Source organism: Grus americana, chromosome 1 (assembly GCF_028858705.1).
Source record: "Grus americana isolate bGruAme1 chromosome 1, bGruAme1.mat, whole genome shotgun sequence".
Classification (NCBI taxonomy): domain Eukaryota; kingdom Metazoa; phylum Chordata; class Aves; order Gruiformes; family Gruidae; genus Grus; species Grus americana.
Genome location: NC_072852.1, coordinates 153,178,793 through 153,204,098, shown reverse-complemented (window position 1 = coordinate 153,204,098; position 25,306 = coordinate 153,178,793). Strand labels below are relative to the sequence as shown.

The following is a 25,306-nucleotide window of genomic DNA, read 5'->3' as shown; positions in this document are numbered from 1 at the left end:
TTCTCTGATTTAGCCAGAGTCAAATTTGTTGACTTTGTGAGTTTCAGGACAGCTGCAGAAGCACAGAGGATACCTGATCTGGCATAAACCTTGCTAGTGCAAAGTTAATTCATCAAAAATTTTACTAAATTTGAACTAGCAAGTAAGTTTATAAGCAGTAATTTGCACTCAGTACCTACAACACTCTTCTTCTGCATGTACTGTACTATCTCACCATAGCAAAAAAAAAAAAATCTGAGCTCCTAAATTTATAGTCGCATATAATGGTCTTTACAGCGGTTCGTTATGTGTTTGGCTTTATGCCTTCAGTCAAACTTAATGATAATTGCTCCTGTAGGACAGCTAGCAGCGTAAGAACTCAGTGGCACAGTGAGTTCCCTTTCATGGTTCAGTATTCACTGTATTTCTGGGTCCAAACACCAGCCTACCAGCCTTTTCTTTCCTTCATTTCAGTGAATGGGATGGGAATGCGAAAGGAAAATTTGTGCAAGCAGCTTGATGTTCAGCATCTTTTGCTGGGCCACTCAAAGGAGTTAGCACTTTCATGGGCATAAGAAAGATCTCGCATGTCATGCTTCAGAAAAAATGTTCTGTCTCTTGGGAAAAACATGCAATGAGATAGTTAAATATCAAGAAAGTTTCTAGGTCAGAGTGCTCCTCATTTTAGCTCAAAACTTATAGGTGGGGACATCTGCGTTTCTTACATACCTTTGATGGACTATGATGATTAAAATGACTGACAAAAATGAGGGTGTTGTGGGTTGACCCTGGCCAGCAGCCAAACACCCACCTAACCTCTCTCTCCCCTCTCCTGTGGCATGGGGAGAAAATAGAGGGAAGGTGAAAAGATTCATGTGTCATGTTAGTGGCACTTTGATAGGGAAAGCAACAGCTGTGCACACAAAATAAGGAATTCCTTCACTACATCCCATCATCAGGCAGATGTCCAGCCACTTCTTGGAAAGCAGGGCCTCAGCACATGTAATGCTTGCTTAGGGAGGACAAATGCCATCGCCACAAACAAACCGCTTCTGCCTGCTTTCCCTGAGCTTTTCTGGTTGAGCACAATGTCATACGATGTGGAATATCCCCTTGGTCAGGTTGGTTCCACCATCCAGGCAATGTTCCCTCCCAGCCTCTTGCCCACCTCCAGCCTACTGGCCTTTTTATGGTGTGTGGGGAGGTTGGAGAGAAAGTCTTGATGCTGTACAAGCACTGTTCAGCAATAGCCAAAACATTGGGATGTAACCAACACCGTTGTAGCCCCAAGTACAAAGCGCAGAAGCATATGGGCTGTTGTGAAGACAGTTAACTCCATCCCAGCTGGACCTAGTACAGAGGGTAATTTTGTTTGTCCCTTAATGTGATAACTGATTACCTTCACAGTCTTTATGCTAAATGCAGACTTTTCCCTCATTAGTTTTCAAAGAAACTGCAAAGGGCAGTGTTTCCATTTCTTTACAGTGGTAACTATGCAGAATTGAGCATATTCTATACTAGAATTCAACTCTCGCTGATGAGCAAAAGTTGTGATACATGGAACAGCTAGTATTTTAGGTGTGGCTTTCCCTCTGTTCAGATTTTAAATGTTACACTTTAGAGTCTTACTGTAGTTTTGTAGTGGTCTATCAAAGCCTGGATTATGACATGCTGTGCCCAGTACTGCACTTCTATCTCCTTGAGTCTTTCTCCCAACAACTGGTATAGACTTTGGGACCTACTTGTGGAGCTGTATGAGCCCCTGGAAGTATATTACAGTAAAGTTATAAAGACTCTGTGAGTTCCCAGATTATCTCTGAGAGCATCCAAGGTAGTGATACTTTTGTTTTACATTGAGTTTTCAAACCTACTCAAGAGAGTTAGATGTAAAAATGCTATGGAGTACAAGTGATATTTTCCATCTCTTAACCATGGATGTCTTTGTCAGTCCTAATCTTTATCTCAAGGCAGGACCTTTTGAATGGTGTCCTAGTGCGGTCCTTCAGTCTCCCATCTCAGTGGAGGTAGGAGATGGAGAGCCATGTGACAGCAAAGACACAAGGGTTATTAATGGGTTAGAAACCATGGAATTGCCTGAAAATGGTCAGGCAAGAATTAGGGTTTCTCACCTCAAAAAGGTGGTTGGATCAATGGGTGGAGGCCAACTGTATGAGATTCAACGAGGGTCAGTGCCAGGTCCTACACTTGGGTCACAGCAACCTCATGCAGTGCTACAGGTTTGGGCAAGAGTGGCTGGAAAGCTGCCTGGCAGAAAAGGACCTGGACATGTTGCTCGACAGCCGGCTGCGTATGAGCCAGCAGTGTGCCCAGGTGGCCAAGAAAGCCAACAGCATCCTGGCTTGTGTCAGGAATAGTGTGGCCAGCAGGAGTAGGGAAGTGATAGTCCCCTTGTACTCGAGACTGATGAGGCCGCACCTTGAGTGCTGTGTTCAGTTTTGAGCCCCTCACTACAAGAAGGACACTGAGGTGCTGGAGGGTGTCCAGAGAAGGGCAACAAAGCTGGAGAAGGGTCTAGAGCACAAGTCTTGTGAGGAGCAGCTGAGGGAGCTGGGGTTGTTTAGCCTGGAGAAGAGGAGGCTGAGGGGAGACCTTATTGCTCTCTACAACTGCCTGAAAGGAGGTTGTAGCCAGGTGGGGGTTGGTCTCTTCTCCCAAGTAACAAGTGATAGGACAAGAGGAAACGGTCTCAAATTGCTCTGGGGGTGGTTTAGGTTGGATATTAGGAAAAATTTCTTCACCGAAAGGGTTGTCAATCATTGGAACAGGCTGCCCAGGGAAGTGACTGAGTCACCATCCCCGGAGGTATTTAAAAGATGTGGTGCTTAGGAGTATGGTTTAGTTGCTAGGTTAACAGTTGGACTTGATAATCTTAAAGGTCTTTTCCAAAGTCAACAATTCTATGACTCTCTGATTCTGTGAAAGTTGCAGATTCCCTGTCTCTTACTTCATTTGTATAAAACACAAATTCATAGGATAATTAAGCAATCAAAATAGGTTACTTTGCAAAGTCTCTTGAAACAAAATTTTTCAGGACTATATATTGTATATATTTTAAAAGTTTGACATAACTGTATGCCAGTCAGAAAATATGACTACCTTCAGTCTTGTTGTCACTTTATCATCTTTCAGTATGGAGTCCAAATCTTCCAAAATACATTTTCTACATTTTTATCTTCTCAGCAACCACTTCTATAAGTACTTTGCACTTTCTCAGGAGTCAATAGAGCATAAGGAAGAGATGATCACTTAAACACCAGAAATTGTTCTACACGTTGTAAATATCCCTATTCACCAAAATGTCTTCATTAAAATATATAATTTTGTTGACTAATTGCAACTGTGAATGCTCTTTTTCATATATGTCCAATGTGACTGTATTACTGACGTGTATCACAGTTTCATTTGTTCTAGTGAGAATATTTTTTTTTTTCCTTGTTTTGATCAAGGATAATTTTTTTAAATTTTTGTTGCAAGCTAGAGCTGTTCTGTGTCTTTATAGCCAAATGCGCATCACTGCATTGTTCCATTTCACTGTTTTCTAGGGTTATGAAGATTGGCTTCGACATAAAGCTGACAATGCAATGAACCAATGCCCTGTTCATTTCATTCAACATGGTAAACTGGTTAGAAAGCAAAGCCGAAAATTAAGAGTAAGTAACTATGACTTAACAGATTTTAGGAGTCAGGTTTTACTTCACACTTCTTGTAGAACAAATTATACAGAAATGTAGTGTCATGATGTTTTAGCATTTATTACATTTAATGGAAATAAGACCTACAATATACTGATTTTTAATTTAATGCCTCTGAATAAAGTATTTTTAGAAGCTAGATATGTTTCTGCTTTTTTAACTACTCTTATAACTGTTACTTCCATTTTCCATTTTTTAACTTGGAATTTCACTCCTGATTTGTCCTTTGTCTTTTCTCCATTTTCAGTCCTCTGTGGTTATGCACGTTAACAATTTATTTAAGCCCGATTGTGATAGTCAATGCTACCAATTTGTCCTATGTATATAACTCATATATATGCATACATATATACACAACATTCAGAATACTTTCTTTACTTTCTTCATTACCCGTCAAATCACAGCATCTTCTTTGGCCTTCTGAATGCTGCTGCGTTCCCTTCCTGGTATTTTCAAGGTTATGTTCAGAATTTAATTTCTGCCTTCTTTTTTTTTTTTTTTTTTTTGGTGCGGACATTAACTCATCATTATTCTCTTTGGAACTCAGCAAATTTGATAGATGTTTGTTTGGCATTTCCTTATTTCTGATATCTTTGATAGGGATATCTTTTTCTGCTCTTCCTTGTTTGGGCATAAATGGCTCTACAGTGTTCACAGACTTTCTGCTGTGACCTTTCCTTTGAGGTTCCCTGTGAGCTTCTGCCTAGGGCTTCCCGGTAATAAAAAAAAATTAAGACGTCACATACTGAGTATTTCATGTGTGTATCTAAACAGTTAAATATTCTGCATAAAAATAATAATAGTGAAGTACCACATAATTCCGCGTAAAAATAATAATAGTGAAGTACCACATAACTGGAATTTGTATTCCACTAATTAATCTATTGCCCATATTTTCTCAATTTCTTCCCTGTTCTTTGCCTTTTAGAGGTTGTATTTTGAGGAACTAAATGATAGGAGAGACAGGCATAGGAAATACTTGCATGGAAAGGGATATCTGTATGTATGGGTAAACGGGTAAAATTCTCTGACCTGTACTGCACAAGAAGACAGACTGCATTGCATAAAGGTAGACCCTTCTGTACGTAAAGCCTGTGGGCACTTGATTAAAGAAAGGAAAAAGAAAATTGCTAGAAGATGAGGTTTCTTTTTCACAGAATCACAGGCTGGTTGAGGTTGGCAGCCATCTCTGGAGGTCATCTGGTCCAACCCTCAACTCAAGCAGGGCCACTGAGAGCCAGTTGCCCAGGCCCGTGTCCAGACAGGTTTTGAGTATCTCCAAGGACAGAGACTGCACAACCTCCTTGAGCAACTTGTGCCAGTGGTGGGTCACCCTCACAGGGAAGATGAGATGGACCCTCCCATGTTTCAGGTTGTGCCCACTGCCCCGATCCTGTCACTGGGCACCACTGAAAACAGCCTGGCTCCCTCCTCTTTGCACCGTGAGCTGACACGGTGGCAAGTATTGTCAGAACACCTTTTAAATTTTGAGAAGATGCTCTTTGCTAGTATTTCTTTTTTCTTATTCCTGCCTTTTTTTCTTTTGCAAATTGTTTACGTTATTAACTTCTGGTTTAACAGACTGTTGTATTATAGATTGCTCCTGGCTTGCAGGGTGACTTGTATTCCGTGGCTTACAGAGAAAATCTTGCTAGATGAATTAGTAAATAATAAGGATCACTCAACACTATGATCTGTGAAAATCAAAACTAAGAGGACTCTTGTCTTTGAGTTGCACCTAAAAACTCACTTTCTGATGTATAAATGTTTTCAGTGGCAACTTAAAAAACTCCAGACACAGTGGGCATTTTTTCTCATGCTTGTTCTTGTAGTGACACTTTACTGTCAGGAGGGGTTTGTTCACTAAACTGGCCTCCCAGCTTTCTCTCGGGCCAGATTCAGTGTTCTGAAGAATTCCAATTTTTCCTTTTATGGCATCTGTAGAGGTCATTAAACTTACAGTAATATTAGCTGATAATTAGATTAATGTTGTTTTCAGTGGTAAAGAGAGCTAGTAAAATCAAAATAATTCCATAGTGTTCTTACAGTTTGTTTTAGGAATAAGTGGATTCTCTGTCTCCTAAGAGTTTACACAGGATAATTCCCTACAGTATTTTGTCTGGTTTTGGTAAAGTTCTCACTTTGAGGCTTTATTATAATTTATCATGTTACTATCTTCCATAATTAATGATTCTGTGGCAAAATGTCAGGTTCTCTTGAAGACACATCTTGGAAGAATAAGGCAACTTGAGCAGTAGTCTGGTCCATCAGGCTCCACTGCTCTGTGAGATGAAGGCTCTGTGTTGTTCAGGCTGGCTCCAGCCAAGACATTCATTGCCTTCAGTTCCAAACCTACCACTTCACTGTCTCACTACCTATCTTCACTTCCCTGGACCTGCAGAATGATATGGGAGAAGTCATTTAATCAAAAGGAAATACTTGAGGAAATTAATCCTTTCACAGATTTGAACAGCCCAAAACTTTTTATTGTTGATTAAAAGTGCAGCTTTTTTTCCCCTAGAAATGGAGTAGCCAACTGTCATTATGCTGTTTTAGTAAGTCTCTAATTGTTGTTCAGAGACTGAAAATTAGTAAACTGTACAGCTCTACTGCTGCACTAGAAATTGTGATTTTCAAAAAGATGCCATCATTTAAATAAAAAATGGAAAAATTCTTATTGAATTTTCTGTTAATTTTCATACCTGATTGTTGCAGGTATGTTTAGGAGCTTGCATTCTCTTATACCATATGTACAATCTGCAATTTTTCATTGCTATGGATTAAAAAAAAGCCTTTTTCATATCTACGAGAAGTTAAATCTGATTTATTATCATCTTCCTAGTTTTTCAATACATGTTAGTAAATCTTATCTAAGCTGCCACAATTTTATTTTTAGATGTTACTATTGGTGATTGTTATCAGGTTATTTTGCTTAATGTAGAATTAACTGACTCCTGCCAACTACTAAGGATATTGGAATTTAGCTTTATAAGTATATCACGAGAACAATGATTAAGCTGAATCTTACAATAATGAATTATGACAGAAGTATACTGAACTGAAGTTGAGCTACGTGAAAAATCACAAAAAATACGTGTTGTGATGGGATTTTTATTGAAACTTTGATATTCTTAAAGCATGTAGTATATCTTTGCCATGTGTTCATTTTTTGATATTCCTTCGTAAAAGAGGACCTCCAAAAATGTGCCAAAAGCTGTTTTTCTCAAATGAGTGGTTTACACTAATATTTTGAATTTATAGTTTGTTGGCTGTTCTGTGACACTCCTTAACACGCTGTAAGATGCTACCTGTGTTTACATGAATAAAAATCAATTTGCTCACCCTTAAACATGGATACAAATAGGATGGACTTCTAGTCATAAATTTTGCTGAACATTCATCCCGTTTTCGCTGTCAGACTTGGAATTCCTAGCTCTTTCAGCTATCTCTAATTCTAATATTCGGAGCTAGATGTTTATCCTCAAGAGCCAATGAGAGTAGCTCACATCTCCAGCTGGTTTTGAAACAGTGTGGTGTTGTGCTTAGTCTTAAAACGAGGGTAGTATCTTCTATCTTTCAAATAATGTTGCAAAACTTAATAAGACAGTACATGCAAAATGGTTATCCTGAGAGGAAAGGTAGTACACAGTAGACCTCAGTCATTCCTCAAGGTGTAATTCAGAGATATTTCTGTAGTTCTTTACTCCTGTGGTAAAATCCTGGTGTAAATAAAAATTGTTCAATTTTCAAGATATTTGACTGAACCTAGGTTTTGGTTTTGAAATCTAATATTTGAACTGCTTCATAAATGATAAATGCATTTTTGGTTGTGTTTTTTCCCTAGGTTGGAGACATTGTAATGGTAAAAGAAGATGAAACATTCCCATGTGACTTAATATTTCTATCAAGTAGTAGAGGAGATGGAACGTGTTTTGTCACAACAGCTAGCTTGGATGGTGAATCCAGTCATAAAGTAATAAAATGTTCTACATTTTCTTTTTAAGGCCAAGTTTGCATTTAATTTTTTACACAGATCACAATATGACTTCATGCTTATGTGTGTGAGCAGATACACTAATTTGTGTAAATTATATTTCTACCAATTGACTTAATTTCTCTTAAAGTATCATTATTTTATGGAAAGTTTTAAAACTTATTTATTTGTGATTTTGTCTGTGTCCGGTATAGGCATGCAGATTACAGACATCATGCACAAAAATTTTTATACTTAAATGCTTTCCCGGTGACGTGATTTGCAAGTGCACTGCAAGGTACTTGCATACAATGTAAGATGATGCCCAATTAGGAACATTTAAAGGTGCATCTTATTTGAACTGTGAGTTCTTATGTTACAGATAGTAAGTGTATTTCATGCTGAACTGAAGTATATTTGCAGATTAATGTCTTGTATATCTGTCCTTACTTTTTTTAATTTTGTTTACACCTTTTTATTAATTCCAGACTTACTATGCTGTTCAAGATACAAAGGCATTTCACAATGAACAAGAAATTGATGCACTACATGCTACCATTGAATGTGAACAACCTCAGCCTGACCTTTATAAGTAAGAAAATAATTCTTACCCCTTTCATTTAAGGTACCCTAATAATAAATTATAAGAATGTCATGATGAAAAGGTACTGGCTGCATCTGGCTGGTTAGGGAAAGCCCCAGAGTGAGCTTGAAGTCAGGTTAGTCTTCTATCCCGCTCCTTTCCTGCAGGTAGCTCACTGGTCTGCTCTAGGGCAGTGGTCTCCAAATGGGGCTGTAGAAGACGATCCACTGGGGTGCGTGACAAAATTTTTAGAACTTCTATTTATTTTTTTACTGTAAAAAATAAGAAAAAAGTAAGCTTTACTAATATTTAATGTATTTCTTGACACTGGCGCCCTTACTCAGTCTGTATGTCAGTGTCCCATGTTGCATACAGTTCACGAGGAGTCCCTGGGGGAAGAGAGGGTGTTCTACAGTGCGGAGAGATTGTCAGTGGCACCCTCACTCATTTCTTTGCTTTCAGCATATTACAAAGTACTGCAGTTTATGTGTGCTCAGTTAAGTGGATTTACAGATTATACGTAACCCTCACAAAATGGTCAAGTGGCTTAAAAAGATTCCTACAAAGAAACTGCAGAATGAAAGTACTAATAATGCAAGCACAGGTGTACGAGAAAACGGCAAATGCTTCTACTCCTAGTATGAGCTCTTCATCAGCCACGTTATGAGGTAAAAATAATGCCAATTTCATCAGATCTCACAAGAAGTCAGCCAAAAAATCTGGAATTATCAAGACTATTTGAAATACAGATTTACACCTGTTATCATTGATGATCAACCTCACCCTACATGCTTTGAGATATTAGCTAATGATAGCATGAAGCCATTATGATTAGCAAGACAATTAAAAACTAAGCATCCAGACCATGAAGAAAAACCTCTATAATTTTTAGCAATGTTTAAAGTCATGCAATACTCAGTATTTTACAAAAGTACTGTACAAAATTTCACTAAACTTAATGATAATTTCTTAATAGTGAAAGACAAAAACCCACGTACTATTGGGAAACACTTGTCCTTCCTGCCACAGTAAAAATAGCTGAAATAATACACAGAAAATAGTATGGCGACCAATGAAGACGCACTCTTTTGTAGACAAATACTCTTGGAAGATGCATAGAAAACATTGTTTATTTCTGAGGTGTGGAGGTATCTCTTTCCTGATCTCAGTGATCAATCTGCAAGAGAACAGATTCTTTAGAAAATCAATTCCATGAATGACTTGATCCTTTTTTAAATATATGGCTCATGAAGTGAACATTTGGGAGTTGAAGCTCACACCATTATAGACAGTGGAATTCACTGGGACAGCGGTTCACCCATGAATAGTGAGAATGCTTATTGGTAGACAGCTGCTATCTCTGCTAATTTTTACTTGGTACTTTTGCCACTGTGGTTTGTGGAGAGGTAATCTTTCTTTCCAAAGGCACATAGTCATTTTATATCATGATGTAACAAACTATACAGTGTCTTTAGATGTGGCTTTACTGTGTCATATATTCTCTCAGCAGACAGGTCGCCACTCCTCTGAGCCTGAGAGGCTCCCAGGGTAAAAGACCAACCAACTCCCCACTGTTTTCTCTGCCATCCTGAGTGCTAATGTCCAGCTTAATCCCTTTTGGTTTGAGGTTACCCACTTGGACAGTGGTATTGCAAATTCAGTGTACTGAGTCTGTCTGGAACGGGGTTAGTCTTCATAGCAGCCCATGTGGTGTAGCATTTGTGATTTGTGACTAAAACAGCAGTAGTTCAGTTATTGCTGAGCAGTGCTTGCACAGTGTCCAGGCTTTCTCTGTTTCTCATTCTGCCTCCCCAGCAAGTAGGCTGGGGGCAGGCAAAAGGCTGGGGGCCAGTGCAGCCAGGACAGCTGACTTCAGTTGACCAGAGGGATATTCTGTGCCACGTAATGTCATACTCAGCAATAAAACTGGGAGGGTAGTCTTTCCAAAGTAGCTGTTGCTTGGAGACTGGCTGGGCATCAGTCTGCTTATGGGAGGTGGTGAGTGGTTGCCTTTGCCTTTTTTTTTTTTGTTTTTCCTTCACTTATTAAACTGTCATTATCTTGCTTTTGCTCTTCCAGTTCTCTTCCCTGTCCTGCTGGGGGGTGAGTGAGCGAGAGGCTAGTGGGTGCTTAGTTGCTGTCCAGGGTTAACCCACTAAATATAGATAAAATGTACTTAGAGATATTCAGAGGGAGAATTACTTATTGGCTTTACACTTTTGTTTTGTTTTTAACTCAGTTGTAGGTTTTATGTTTTGTAAAGATTTTAAAAGTGAGAGTTATTTTCTTTGTTTAATATGTACGTGTGGTATATATACATCTGTATATGTATATAGAGAGAATGACATGGCCTTGTAAAGTACATTTAAAAATCTGAAATACTGGGACATACCTATGTAAGAATACACCAGTTAGCAGTGCTGTTAAACTACTTGTGTATTTCTCTTGCAGATTTGTTGGTCGAATAAATGTTTACCATGATAGAAATGAGCCTACTGCAAGGTAGGGAAAATCCAGTGTTTCTACTCTTTTAAACATTTTCAAGGTGGAATAAGTATCAATAATGAGAATTACCTTTGTTTCACCAACTTTGTGCTGTCTTGTCTTATTGATGGACTATTTTTCTCTTGGAAATTTACAGACTGTAATTTCATTTATCATAAATATTTTATCTTTTAATCAATTTATTTTATGTCTTTATTAAATAAACTTCAGTTTTTATTTGATAGGTATTTAGTTTGTAAATTACGTTGATAGGATTTTGGCAGTACTTTGATAATACTGCCCCATTAGCGTGGGGTCTCAATAGTGCACCAAACAGTACGAATAGTATCACTTGCATATTTCTCTCATTTTTCTTCTCCTTCTTAGAGGAGATTAAGCATGCCAAACATCATGTTTTGTTTTACTAAGAGCGTTTGTACATTTGTATAAAAGGTCCACAATGTGGGGTGCATTCAGGAAGGTAATATCCAGGGAAAATGCATTTTGTATGGGATATAGGAGGCAGCGATGTGTTCCCTTGGGTCTGGCACCTAGAAGGGTCTGCTGTCTCTGCAAATTCATTCCAAAGTGAGTGCGGTGTGTTCTGCTCAAGGAGCAGTCTGTAGCCCGGGACGTTCCTTGTCTAGCAGATAAGGAAAAATGAAGCAGTACAAGAGAGGTACGAGTCTTTCCGTCTTTTCTGCCTAGGATCTTCTGTCTACCCTGCAAGGAAGAGACTTGCTGTACCTGATTTTGTTCAGGACCTTGCCACAAAGAGGCAATGCAGTAAGAGGGAAAGGCTTCTCGCTCGAGTGGTATCCTAGACCTCAGCGTGTGGGAAGTTACTCCATTCTGGCTAGGTGCCTTCCTAACCTCAATGTGTCTGTAGCTACATGATCTCCTATTTCAGTAAGGAAAGAGGAGGGGAAATCTGGCTACTGGCGCTGTCAGTGTCTTAGCTTCCAGGAAACACCTGTCACCATCCAGAGTGACCATCTCTCATCTGTTCTGGGCTGTCTTCTTCCTGGCATCGCTCAGATAAGAGGGTCAGGCAGAGCATTGGCCATGTGAGCTGTTTTAGCCGCAGCTGCCTACTTCGAGGGAGTAGTCGTCCTTTCCTGAGGATCCTGTTGTCCTTTCCATGTTGAGTGATGTATCATGGAACAGTAGATTGCTACAGTTTGCCATGAAAAGAGTCTTTTTTGCTTCTTTCACTTTAAAGATTCTTTTGACTAATAAACTGGTTGGAAATGGACTTGGGTGGGAGAAGAAAGGAAAATAAGCCGAAAATACCTTTTTAACCTCAACAGCAATAGATTGATCTGTGTATGTCACTGTGAATGAGAAGAAAAATCTGTGGCTTTAAAACTTCTATTCCTTGGACAGCGCTATTAGAGCAATTGGTATTTTTTACTGTATTGGCGTGTAATGTCTTACAACCCAAATTATTCATATAACGTCACTCCGCTGGTTTAAATGGAACTAGTTTCAAGTTTTACATCAGAGTTATGACCCTGGGGGTTTTGTTTATTTAGAGTTTCTTGATTTTTGGGAGGTTTCATGCCACAAGAACACTTTGAATAACATTTAAAAATGCTCAACTTCTTTTTTTTCTTGTCCATTGCTCTATAAATAGTCTGACAATTCTACACGCTGTCTGTGTATAAAGTAGTCCTTGGTTTTGCACTCATACAGTGATTTGTATTACATGTCATGCTCCAAAATATTATTTTAAACTGCATGGGAATTCTTACCTTAATTCTCATACTCTTCAAGAAATTATCTTTATGCTTTGAAATGTATACAATAAGTATCAAACAATACCTTGTATGCCATTTATTCTTAAAATAAAATGGAAGCATGTATTGTCCTTAGTAAGTAAGGATGCAGGACACTATAGTTTATATAAGCCTAAAAAGACTTGAATCAGTATTTTTAAAATTAACCACCTTACAATTAGGATGATGAGTCTTTCTTTTAGGTACCTATGTATGTGGTTTTTAGATGCATTGGTTTAAGACTTGAATTGTGAAATTATGAGCTTAATTTTAGGCATCTCTATATTTTTTATATTTTCACTTAAAAGCTTTAAATATTGCCTAGTAATTTTATTACACAAAATAAAAATATTTCAGTAAAACTAATTTCCTGTTTTATGTGGCTTCCACTAAGGTCTGCTGTTTCTCTCTACATGTTTATATTTTGTAATACTTACCTTTTGCAGGCCATTAGGATCCGAAAATCTGCTTCTTAGAGGAGCTACTTTAAAGAATACAGAAAAAATCTTTGGTAAATATTTCTATTGATTATTTAAATGGACTCTGAAGTAATAAGTAAACATCAAACAAGGTTACGACCCTACAGTTACTACTGAGCATATGATTTCTATTGAATCACTCAATTTACAACTTTTTAATAGGGTTTACTGTTAGTGTAATTGCAGTAAAGTAACTATTAGTGATGTACAATGACTATAGAGGTTTTTGAGAGGGGGATTTTGTAGTTTAGTCTTCAAGGATTGGTGAAGATGACTCAACTTCTTCATGTAAGTGTATGGCTTTTGACCAAGTACAGTGAATTAATGTTGTTGTCCCAAAGCAGTTAATGAGCCTGTTGAAAAATTTTAAATCTGTTTTGTTCATTTGTAAAACAGATACCCCAACCGGATATAAATATGGCTGATTAAAAAAAAATGCACTTAAACAGTTTCTGATCAAAATTAGACTTTCTGCTAGCTGTTGTATTTTCTGTGTATGAATTGTCTTCATTCCATGGCAAACTTTGAGTATTTTAGCAGAAATAGGAAGTACAGATTGAGATAAGTGTTTGGGTTTTTTTTTAAATCCTTCAAGAAAGCCAAGTGGGAGTTGTGTTGTAACAAGCCACTCTTTGCTGATGACAAAAGGGACAAGGATCCAAGTCATCCTCTTACCATGTACAACATCCGTATTCCCAAGAAAGAAGATCATAGATAGCCATGAACTACTTATCCTAAAATAAGGAAATCTTCCAACTTTTTCTCCAAAAAGAGTATTAAAAGTTTATATTCATTTAAACTTGCTCTCTTTACTTTTAGTTGTAATTGAAAATAGATAAACTAATATTTTTGTAGTTTGTACTACGTATTTCTGTAAACTTCAGAGGATGGTTTTAATATTTCTGTTAACTGTGTATCGGGCAGAAATGTTTCTAATATGAGTAGTTGTTTCTGGTCTGCCTGACACACACAGTGTTTGCCATTACTCCAGCACAATCTGTATCCTGAATTATTTTATTTTAGCAATGTACAGGTGTGCTGGTTTAATAAGTATTTTAAATCCATCTTCTTGTTTATGTGTTCTTTTAGTTGTATTTAATCTTCTGAAGTTTAGTCTCTCAATCTGTGTTTTATCAATGGGAAATTGATAATCTCAAAAGATCACTTTTTTCATAAATTATTAAATTTTCCTGCAGCAAGCAAAATCGATGGCTGCCTTTTATTCTTCTTGGATGTGTCTTGTACTTTAGCCCTATCTGGATTTTCTTTTACAATTTATGGCTTAGATTTTAAACTTAAAGCCAAAAAAAGAACTTAAAAAAACCAAGGGGATTTATTCAAAACCCAGCTTTGGTTTGGCTTTGAAACATAGCAACATGTTAGCAATTGGGAACTGTGACTCTGGAATGGCATGCAAATGCCACTTAAAAGTTCCTTCTAAGAACCAAGGTATTAAAGCCATTTCTAGTTTTTGAGTATCATCCAAATCTTTATTCTTTTTCTTCAGACTACAGAGAATTAAAGAAATGACAGAGTATAATAATCTAGTGAATTGTGGGTTTATTGTTATTGTACTGTGCAATCTTTAGTAAAACAAGTTGTCTGTTTTCAGGTGTTGCTATCTACACTGGCATGGAAACTAAGATGGCATTAAATTACCAGGCAAAATCACAGAAGCGATCTGCTGTAGAAAAGTAAAATTTCTAGTATTTATTTTGGGGGTGGAAAACTGCATGTTTGAATGGTGAATAAAAAGGGATTTTTTTTTTTTTTTTTTCCTAAAAACATACGTTTCATTGATTTAAATTAAAAAAGAGGTACAGGGACTTAAATTTTGGTCTTTTTTGGTGTGTGTAATTTTTTATTTATAAAATGAGTCATATGATGCCATATAAATGAGGTTCTCAATACTGAATTTTTATTAAAAGTTGAATATTTTTAAAAAGCCACCTTAATGTGATGCTTACCTTTTAAAGATATGATGTAGTTTGCTATTTCGGAAGCCTTTTCTTTCACTGGTTAGAGTACACCTACTGACAGTTTTCCAAGATTATGTGCTTCAATATCCTAACATTCCTTTTTATTGCAATTAAGTCTTGAATTCAGTAAAAATAACTCTTTTGATGCACTTCACTTTGGATCAACTGCAGTAACACAAAGCCTGTCTGGGGCAGGTTTTCCATGGTTTAGCTAAAATTAAAAGTTCCATATAGGCATATATGATGAGAAAGGAAGACACGGCTATCCTCAAGGGATGAGCTGACATTGGTTGCTTGCTTTTTTAAAAATAGAGAGGATTATTTTCTAGTCCTACTCTGCTATCTGAAATCATCAGATCTGAGTAAGGTGTCCAACCTTGTGAAAAAAAGATGTCATTGATTAAGGCACAATGTACTGACCAGCTGACAGCCCTTCTCTTACACAGTGACTGAGCAATGATGATGTATTACTGACGTACAACCCATGGCTTTTAGTTCATGCCAATCATTATATGAATAAAATTTTAAATGTGATGTGTTCTTGCTCTTTCTTTTTTTAGATCTGTCTAGAAAGAGTTAAACCATTACAACTACATAGCAAAATGTTCTTGATAGATTTATATTTCTATAAAAGTGCTTATGTGAGTGTTTATATATTTATTTAGGGAAATGGCATAAAAAGGTCTTTAGATACAAGCCCAGTTATTCTGTTATGATTCCATCTATGCTGTTGTTTGCACTAATATACTAGGTTTGGTAATGTGGCACACACCTTTTGGAAACATTATAGCAGTTAACATTTTAAATAGAAAATGGTCTTCAATAATGTTTTTCTTCACTGAGAAAGCACTGTAGAGAAGTTATTTAACATCATAGCATTGTTAGACTTGCAGCAAATGTTAGGGTGAAGCACAAGTATAATATTTTTAATAAACGCTGTAGTTTATATGCTAATAGAATTTTTATTTTGCTCTTCTTTTTTTTTCTTTTTAGATCAATGAATGTATTCCTTATTGTATACCTCTGTATTCTCATCAGTAAAGCACTAATAAATACTGTCTTGAAGTATGTCTGGCAGAGTGAACCATTTCGTGATGAGCCATGGTATAATCAGAAAACAGAGCCAGAAAGGAAAAGAAATCTGGTATGGAAATAAATAAAAATACAACAAAAGTTTGACTAAACGCTTAATTTATAAGAATCCTACTGAAAAGTATATACAGCCAATCAAAAATTGTTGCTTTTTTTGCTAACGGTCGTGACAGTATATTTGTAGAAACCTTGTATATTAAATTTCTGCACTTAAGATGTATGTGTGAATTTAACTGATGAGAAAATGTCTGGTTTAGTATAAAAAGCCTCATGAAAGTCTTTCGGAGTGTTCTGTCATTGTTGTGAATTACTGAAGAACTGGCTTCTTCCAGGGAAATAGAGGACTGAAAGGAATTCTACAACTATTGGCAATCATATAACAGACGCATTCAAAAGAATCTGCTGTAGGAATCTCTGTAAAAAAAGCTTAGTTTTGTACAGCCCTGTAACTCTGTCATGACCACTAGAGATGAGCAATGGAGTTGCCGGTGTCCAGTGTCCCTACAGGAGCAAGGACATAGCCCAGAACAGATACCCAGATGATCCAAAGTAACAAACTGAACCCAGCACTACAGAAATCTTAATATTATTTCACTAAATACTCCACATCAGACTCGGGGAAAATTCCCTTCTTTAGTCTAAATGCATGATGAGCACATGCTAGCCAGGCACATTCTAGATTTCTCATTACTGCCATTAACAGTATGTCAAACTGCTCAGCAGGTTGACTATACCTCCAACAAGTCTCCACCACTGAAAAAATCAAGCCAAGTTATGTGCACACATTCTACTTGTATTGAGAGAAGGAAGGGAAACCCTTTATTAGTGAGATGCTGCCTGAAAGTTATGTAACTTGGTAATCCTTGAATGACCATAGTTTTATGGTATTTTTCTGATAATTTGTGAATGTACATTTTATTGTTTTACTTGTTCTCTTACAAGTGTTCACCACTCTCATTAGTGGCTCTAGAACTTTACAACAATGATATGTAACTGTACTCTACACCTGTATGTCTGTAAACAAAAATCAAATTTAAAACAAAAATGCCGAATTAGTTGTGATGTTACAAATCATGAAGGTATACATCCTGTGCTGAAGTGTGAGCTGAGAAAGATGTTGCTCACTGTTTGAAAGTTATTAGAAAAAAATAATTTGCAAATGTATGCAGTCATCTTTGGGTTTTTGGTGGTCCATTAAAAAAATCAATATTTTCATCTTGTTTCTTTGTCAGTTTCTTCAAGCTTTTACAGACTTCCTTGCATTCATGGTTCTTTTCAACTACATTATTCCTGTATCCATGTATGTCACTGTGGAAATGCAGAAATTTCTTGGTTCTTATTTCCTTACATGGGATGAGGAAATGTTTGATGAGGACACAGGTGAAGGACCACTGGTGAATACTTCTGACCTCAATGAAGAGCTGGGACAGGTAAATTTCCTTGAATGATAAATTTTTTCAACTGTTTCTACCATAATTTTTTTATTTTAAATTGTCGCTTCAATAGTTTTTATTTTGCAGCTTAGTGTGCATTTTCTGTAGTGCTGATTAATTTTAAAAATAAAATTTGAGATCTTCTGATTTTCAGAATCAAAAATTGTGATTTCTCAGCCAGTCAGTGGAAGTCAATTAGTATTAGTGTATTAGTAAGGAATAACACTTTCAGAAGGTAATGATTTCTCTCCATCGACTAGGGAGGGAGATTATGTAAGCATTTAACTTCCTTAGAGCAAAAGCCAGATGGGGAAAAAAACCCTTTTTGTCTGGCTAGACTGCCACCACATCTCCAAACAAAAGTTTCATCCAGTAAAATGATTGACTGTCACTCTCCTTTTCCAAAAGAAATTTCATGTGGGTGTTGGTCTCTTCTCCCAAGCAACAAGCCATAGGACAAGAGGAGATGGCCTCAAGTTGTGCCAGGGGAGGTTTAGATTGGATATTACAAGAATTTCTTCACCGAAAGCATTATCAAGCACTGGAACAGGCTGCCCAGGGAAGTGACTGAGTCACCATCCCTGGACGTATTTAAAAGACTTGTAGATGTGGTGCTTAGGGACATGGTTTAGTGGTGGACTTGGCAGTGCTAGGTTAACGGTTGGACTTGATGATCTTGGAGGTCTTTTCCAACCAAAGGATTCTATGATTCTATGTTTAGTATTCTGTGTTAGGAAAATCATCACCTTGACACAGATACGCATGAACATTTTTTGAGAAAATATTTTGGATCTATATTAATTAAAAAATGTTTTATAGGTTTTCAAATAAATAAGTTGGTGTATTTTCTTATTTTTGTACAGCCAAACTAGTACTTAAGCTTTTAGGAGCACATAGTTATTTGGATAAAAGATGGTATCAATTATTTTATTATTATGGGAGACAGTCAGCACTGTCTCCTGTAAGATCCTCATAGAGAAACTGATGAATTATGGGCTGGATGAGCAAACAGTGATGTGAATTGAAAACTGGCTGAACCACCAGGCCCAGAGGGTGGTGGTCAGCAGCACAAAGTCTAGTGGGAGGCCAGTAACTGGCAGTGTACATCAGGGGTCTGGTCCTGGTCGTTAATGATCTGGATGACAGTACATAGTGTACCCTGGGGGCCACCCAGCTGGAAAGCGGCTTGGCAGAAAAGGACCCAGGGGTCCTGGTCCTGCTGGACACCAAGTTGAACATGAGCCAGCAATGTGCCCTTAATGGCAAAGGCAGCCAAGGGTGTTCTCGTCTGCATCAGAGCATTGCGAGCAGGTGGAGGGAGGTGATCCTTCTCCTCTGCTCAGCACTGGTGAGGCCACACCTGGAGTGCTGGGTCCAGTGCTGGGCTCCCCAGTATAAGAGACATGCGCACACTGGAGGGAGTCTGGTGAAGGGCCACAAAGATGGTGAAGGGACTGGAGCATCTCTCATCTGAGGACAGGCTGAGAGAGCTGGGACTTTCCAGCCTGGAGAAGGGAAGGTGCAGGGAGGATCTTATCAATGCATATAAATACTGGAAGGGAGCCTGCAAAGAGGATGAAGCCAGGCTCTTTTCAGTGGTGCCCAGTGACAGGACCACAGGCAGTAGGCACAACCTGAAACACAGGAGGGTCCATCTGAACATCAGGAAACACTGTTTTACTGTCACAGTGACTGAGTTGCCCAGACTGTGCAGTCTCCATCCTTAGAGGTAATCAAAACCTGTCTGGACATGGTCCTGGGCAATCAGCTGTTCGTGGCCCTGCTTGAGCAGGGTGGGTGGACCAGATCACCTCTGGAGGTGCCCTCCAACCTCAACCATTCTGTGATTCTATTATAAAAAATAACTTACTACTACTAAATTTAAGTCTCATCCCTAGAATGGGATTGGTACTTGGCATTATTACTACCAATCCAGTGAACTAAATTTTGCTTCCGTAGTGATGTACACGCTTTATTCCTTTTTTCATGTAATGAATGCTGATCCCAAAGCAGCACACTGCATGAATAAGAGACCTTTGCTTGATAACATTTTGTGTCTTGTATAAATGTATTCTGAAACTGAATATAGAAGTTGAGATGAAAGAAATCCATATAAATCCTGTCCACTTTGAGAAAAGTCGAATATGGCTATTGTGTCCACAGATAACAAACCGCTGGAAAATTTGAAAACTTGCCTTTTCAGATTAATGAGTATTAGAAAAGTCAATCTAAGAGGAAAGTTCACATATTTAATAACTTCTGTTATGACTGAGAGCAAAAATTTGTTTATTTGCTGCACTTGATAAATGTTGAAGTTTGTTAAACGATCTGATGAATACTAAATAATTGGCTTATTTCTGGTGTTTAATTCCTAACCTTACATAACACTCTCAGTTTATCAAATATTTACATGCAGTCTGTATACAATACTTATATCCAATATCCAAAATTGAGCTTGTGCCAATCTAGCTGTTTTGGTTTATAGTTCAGGTTTTGGTTTTATTTTTGATGTTGTTATCCTTAAATGCTGGGGCTCATTGTAAAAGATAAAATTAATGAAAAATTCAATATCGAGACAAAAGGAATGTTTCTGGGGAAATAACAGTGTCCATGTGTATAACCGTATGTGACCATTAGTCCAGAGTCCTCATTTAAACTGACGTAATTGTAGTGGGGAATTCCGATACTACCCTAAGGACCTCTCTGTCAGTAAGTGATCCAAATCCAGGCACGTACATTAAATAATAATCCCTGGGAAATGGAATTTGTGTGCATTTTGTTTCCATAAATATCTGTCTTGCAGCAAGACAGACATTAAAAAGCCAAAAGGAGCTTGAGAGAAGAGTGAAAGTAGGTTAAACACATTATTTATATGTGTTATGAGGCAAAAGATTGGTTTGCTGATACTCTTGTGTGATAAAATCTGTCAGGGCCCACATTTCTGTGGAAGGTGACTCCCAAAAGAAATTGTTGTCTTCCTTTTCTGAAAGAGCCTACATAAGGATCTTTAAAGGAGGGTGTAACCCAGTAATAATCTCAGTTTTGTTAAGAGACCTTGGAAAATCTCTGTTCATATTCCTGCTGTTTTTAATTTGTGCTCATTTGCAGATTGAGTATGTCTTCACAGATAAAACAGGAACATTAACTGAGAACAACATGGAATTTGTAGAATGTTGCATTGAAGGGCACGTTTATGTACCACATGTTATCTGCAATGGCCAAATTCTCCATGATTGTACAGGCATTGATATGATCGATTCTTCTCCAGGAGGAAGTGGAAAGGTATGATGACTCTTTCTAGGTTCTTGTTTATTACAGTGAAACATGAAAATGGAACTGTGCTGATGAAGAGAGTATTAGAATTATAACATCCTTGCATTTCGCTAACCAAAGAGATAACTGCAGGAAATGCATCGCAACATAGACATTTTCCTTTCCTAGTTTAAAGTAAGATTTAAAAGCTTACTAGGAAGTTTCCCAACTTACGGTAGCTGTAAAAGTGAATTAAATAAAACCCCAAAATATAGAACTTTCTCTGGTTAATAGCTAAAGAAACGTAATAGCTGGTTTCCACTTAACATTAGCTAAGGTAGGGAAAGCAAGGCAGGAAGCTCCTCAAGGGGGAAAACGAGTGCTCAATGCAAACCCTTACTTAGCCATCACTGAGTGAAGATGTGGCCAGAAAATGGTTTATGATCAAATTAAATTACTTTCAGTGTGGCTTGATATAGCCACATCTGAAATGTGCTACATGCAGCATATATGTGCTGTGGCTTTTTTTGCTGTGTAAAGCAAAGTTAGTTGAAAATTAAGGAGTCTTCACATGTCAACTGATGAGCAGGGTGTAAATGGGCAGGATAATCATAGCCAAAGGACAATATATTTTAAAATACATCAGTAAAGTCTCAAATCATACTTTGGCCATATCCCTCACTATGGCAAAACCAGCCATCTTAAATTACGTTGGTGTAATTCAACAGCCTTACGGCGCTCTCACCTGTGGCCCTCTGAATGGGGTCCCAAGGTACACTGTGTTTTTATCTTGGAATTACAATGGCACAGATAGTTTGTATTGAACAGCACAGAAGAATAAGATTCAGACACAAAGATACGGGTAGAACACAGCCAGGTATCCATGAAATAGAAATCTCTTTCTGGTGTCAGAAGCTGTCATTACCAAACCATCTGAAACTTCATAGAAGTTGTTGGCTCCAGCTGCCAAAATGTCTACACTCCTTTTATTTTATATAGCTCTGAGAGATGTTCAAGCTGCATAAGAAATTGAAATCTGTAAAGTCTGTTAACACTTTGTGCTGCAGGTGCTGCATCCCTCTGTCTGGACTCAGGACTCCTAAAATTGTACCTTGACTAGTATTTAATATAGGTTGTTAAAGTTGAGGCAAAAGTAAAGAAAAAGACCCTTTAGCCACATATAGGCTCTCTGAGGAGGCAAAAGACTCACACTGTCTTTTTTGGGCATCGTCAGCTTGACTTGCATGGTAATGCTCGTAGCACTAGCAGCTATTAGGCAGTTGTGGGAAAGACTTGGCTCCCCCTACAGGGCAGGTGACCTGTGACACTGCCTTTGATAATAAAAAGTAGTGATCAGTGACATTACTAACCTTCCATACCTGTTTGGTTTTTGTTGGGTTTTTTTTTGGTTTTTTTTAGGAAAGAGAGGAACTATTTTTCCGAGCTCTGTGTCTTTGCCACACTGTTCAGGTAAAAGATGATGACAGCGTAGATGGATTGAAGAAAAGCCAGCTCTCAAGAAGATCTTGTATATATATTTCATCATCACCTGATGAAGTTGCTTTAGTTGAGGGAATACAGAGGTATGTGTGCAATTAGATATTGTACTACTTTAATCTAGAGATTTAAACACTGAAGTTCAAAATTGTTTTCAGGACAAAAATCATAATAACAAACACCGAATCATCTAGAGTTGATGGTTTTCTTAACATAGAGTCATGCTTATTCATATTCATAAAGCAAATAAAAACAGTTTGGGTGGGGTTTGTTTTGGTTGGGGTTTTTTAGTTTTGGTTTGGGTTTTTTTTTCTCCAGAAGTTAAGCTTGGTCTTAAATCTTTGTGACATGCTTAAACTGGATAATTACATATTAGTTGTATTCATCCTCTTGATATCTGTTTCATTTTACAGACTTGGTTACACCTATCTAAGGCTGAAGGACAATTTTATGGAGATCTTAAATCGGGAAAATAACATAGAGAAGTGAGTGGTTAAAAATACAACAAAATAGACTGATGAGTTTTTACTGATGTGTTTAATAAATCATTCTTTCCCTATACATTAATTTTTAATTCAGAAAAGTCAGAAATTGTACATTTTAGTAGAAAAATAAATGATCTACTAAAATTTATAATTTTAATAGATCTTTTAATTGTATATTTTCACTTTGTTAGTTTGACAGCTTATGCAATACAAATATTAATGACAAAGGTGTGGTGTAGGTTCATGACCTTATGTAATAGTTTTAGGAACTATGGGTGTTTTCCCTTTGTTATATGGTAAATAATATTTTCTTAGTAGAAAATAGTATGTACCCCATTTGTTGTCCACAAATAATACGTATAATTTACAGGAGGTTAATATCTGTAGAATAAATTTGTATAGCTGGTTCAAAGAATATCTGAAACAGGTCAGGTACTAATTTTTTGTTGTTTTCTTTTGACATGCAGAACAAATCTTGTAGATTCACAGTATGAATAAATTTTTCAATTACATTTAAATAGTACAGCTGTTTAATGGGATGTAAAACATTCTGTAGATGTCTACTGGTTAAGGCTATTCTATATCTGTGTCTTCCTGCATATGTACTTTCTTAACTACACAGGGACTCTAGGACACAAATATAGGAACCTTGTGGTTATTTTTCCCCCTTTTAGGCGAATATGGAAGATTTTTCCCAAAGGTTACTTCAGGCTTTTGTGGCTCAACTCATAAGAACTGGAGTCAATATAATTTGGTGGTTTACAAAAGCACTGTAATTATTAGGAATTTTCTCCAAAATGCATCACAGTTTGTAGACATAGGCCTGATCCAGCTCCTTGTTACAATCTGTTGTACCTTTTAATGAAATAAACACTGTGGTCTTGCACAAGTTTGAATCTCAGGCTGTTGTAAGGACTTAGAACTGAATGATCTAATTAAATAAGCAGATCTGTTTTATAACCAGAATATTAACCAAGATGAATCCTGTAGAGATTGGGATTAATGATTGGAATGCATATATTTGTGCTGGAAAAAGGGGGCTCTCTTAGATAAAAGGAAATAGGTAAGAGAGTAAACGATAAAAGTATATAAACTGATGAATTGTACAGAAACAGTACAACAGGAGCTTATGTTCATTTTTTCTTCTGGAAAGAAAGGAACGTGGGATAAAATCAGTTCATAAAACCAGTAAAAAGAAATGTTTTTTCACTTGAATAACTTGTTAGTCACCACTTGGGCAAGATTCATGAAATTAGGTGGGCACTTTTGGAAGACAGGAATAGTCAAAATTAGAAAAATATTAAATAAAGACTTCTGTGTAAACACCTACGCATTCCAAGTTCTAAGGCTATGCGTAGGCATCATAGGTAGGAATTTACTTACTTTATAAACAGTATTGTGCTCCACTGCAAGGCTTCTAGTCTTCTACTTAAATAAATTATATTGACTATACATCCAACATGCAGACAAATTCTGTTTCAAGTAATTAGGAGCTGAGGGCATCCCCTATTTATTATTTGTAACCTGCTGTTTCATTCCATAGTCCATAGTACTCAAAGCAATTTTCCGTGTTAGAAGTCATGTTTTGTTTCATAGACTTGAATTTGTAATAACCAGTTTAGGGATCTGGAAAAGCAGAACTGTTTAAAAAATATTTGTTTCTGTTTCAGGTTTGAATTATTAGAGGTTTTGAGTTTTGATTCTGTGAGACGGCGAATGAGTGTAATTGTTAAATCTTCAACAGGTAGGGCTGTCACATTCTGTTTCTTCTTAGATGTTTTTATTTCACTAGAATTTATTTCAGGTTTATCAAAGAGTTAAGCATTAATCACATTCTGTGTACGTGCCTTTATAAAAAGGGGACTGGGTACCAGCATGAGTGCATATGTTATAAAAAAGTTGGAAGAAATCTTTTCAAAGACTTAGTAATTTGGATGGGTTTTTTAAAGAAATAGATATTTGACCATTGTGAATTCCATGTGCTCTCTCTTTCAGGTGATATATTTCTGTTTTGTAAGGGAGCAGATTCTTCCATATTTCCTAGAGTTAAAGAAGGCAAAATTGACCAAGTACGATCCAGAGTTGAACGCAATGCAGTGGTAAGATTCCATTTTATTGATCCATTCATGTGATATCAGTGTCAAAAAATATTTAAGTGTTCTGACCTCCTGCTTGATCTGGTAACAGATTTGCCTTCCCAGGCACTGAGGTTATTCTATGCCAAAGTGCACAGAGGCTGTACGGGTAGCAGTCTGCATTACTCCCTTATTTGAATCTTCCATCTCATCTTACAAATGGCAGTTGTGGTGAGATATGAGTGCATTAGATATGCACAACTGTATGTTATACCAGAGGTCATCAATTAGCTTTTTAGTATGGCACTGTGGTGGTTTGAATTAACTTTTGAATGAAAGTGAAAAACTTCACTGAAAATCTCATCCCTGCTTTCAGTCCCCAGCCTTAGCAGTTGTGATTTGCTGGCTTTGATTACTTTACAAGCTCTTAAAAGAGAAAATCCATTAGAGTACACTGTAGCAACAGATGCACTTCTTATGGGGAAACAGTGCAGTGAATGTCCT

General features: G+C 37.2%; 1 protein-coding gene across 5 annotated transcripts in view; it reads left to right on the top strand.

Moving 5' to 3' along the window:
- The window catches only part of ATP11A (ATPase phospholipid transporting 11A), a 135,369-nt gene that overhangs the window by 79,852 nt on the left and 30,211 nt on the right, over window positions 1-25,306 (top strand). For 4 of the 5 annotated variants that reach the window (XM_054833330.1, XM_054833345.1, XM_054833355.1 and 1 more), the window contains exons 5-17: window positions 3,543-3,650; window positions 7,537-7,665; window positions 8,154-8,257; window positions 10,700-10,750; window positions 12,957-13,021; window positions 14,602-14,683; window positions 15,962-16,112; window positions 17,293-17,490; window positions 20,602-20,775; window positions 22,165-22,328; window positions 22,656-22,727; window positions 24,398-24,471; window positions 24,723-24,826. In XM_054833330.1, the coding sequence (XP_054689305.1) occupies window positions 3,543-3,650; window positions 7,537-7,665; window positions 8,154-8,257; window positions 10,700-10,750; window positions 12,957-13,021; window positions 14,602-14,683; window positions 15,962-16,112; window positions 17,293-17,490; window positions 20,602-20,775; window positions 22,165-22,328; window positions 22,656-22,727; window positions 24,398-24,471; window positions 24,723-24,826 (1,476 nt within the window). The remainder of the gene's footprint in view (window positions 1-3,542; window positions 3,651-7,536; window positions 7,666-8,153; window positions 8,258-10,699; window positions 10,751-12,956; window positions 13,022-14,601; window positions 14,684-15,961; window positions 16,113-17,292; window positions 17,491-20,601; window positions 20,776-22,164; window positions 22,329-22,655; window positions 22,728-24,397; window positions 24,472-24,722; window positions 24,827-25,306) is intronic. The other variant, XM_054833337.1, reaches the window with a different exon arrangement.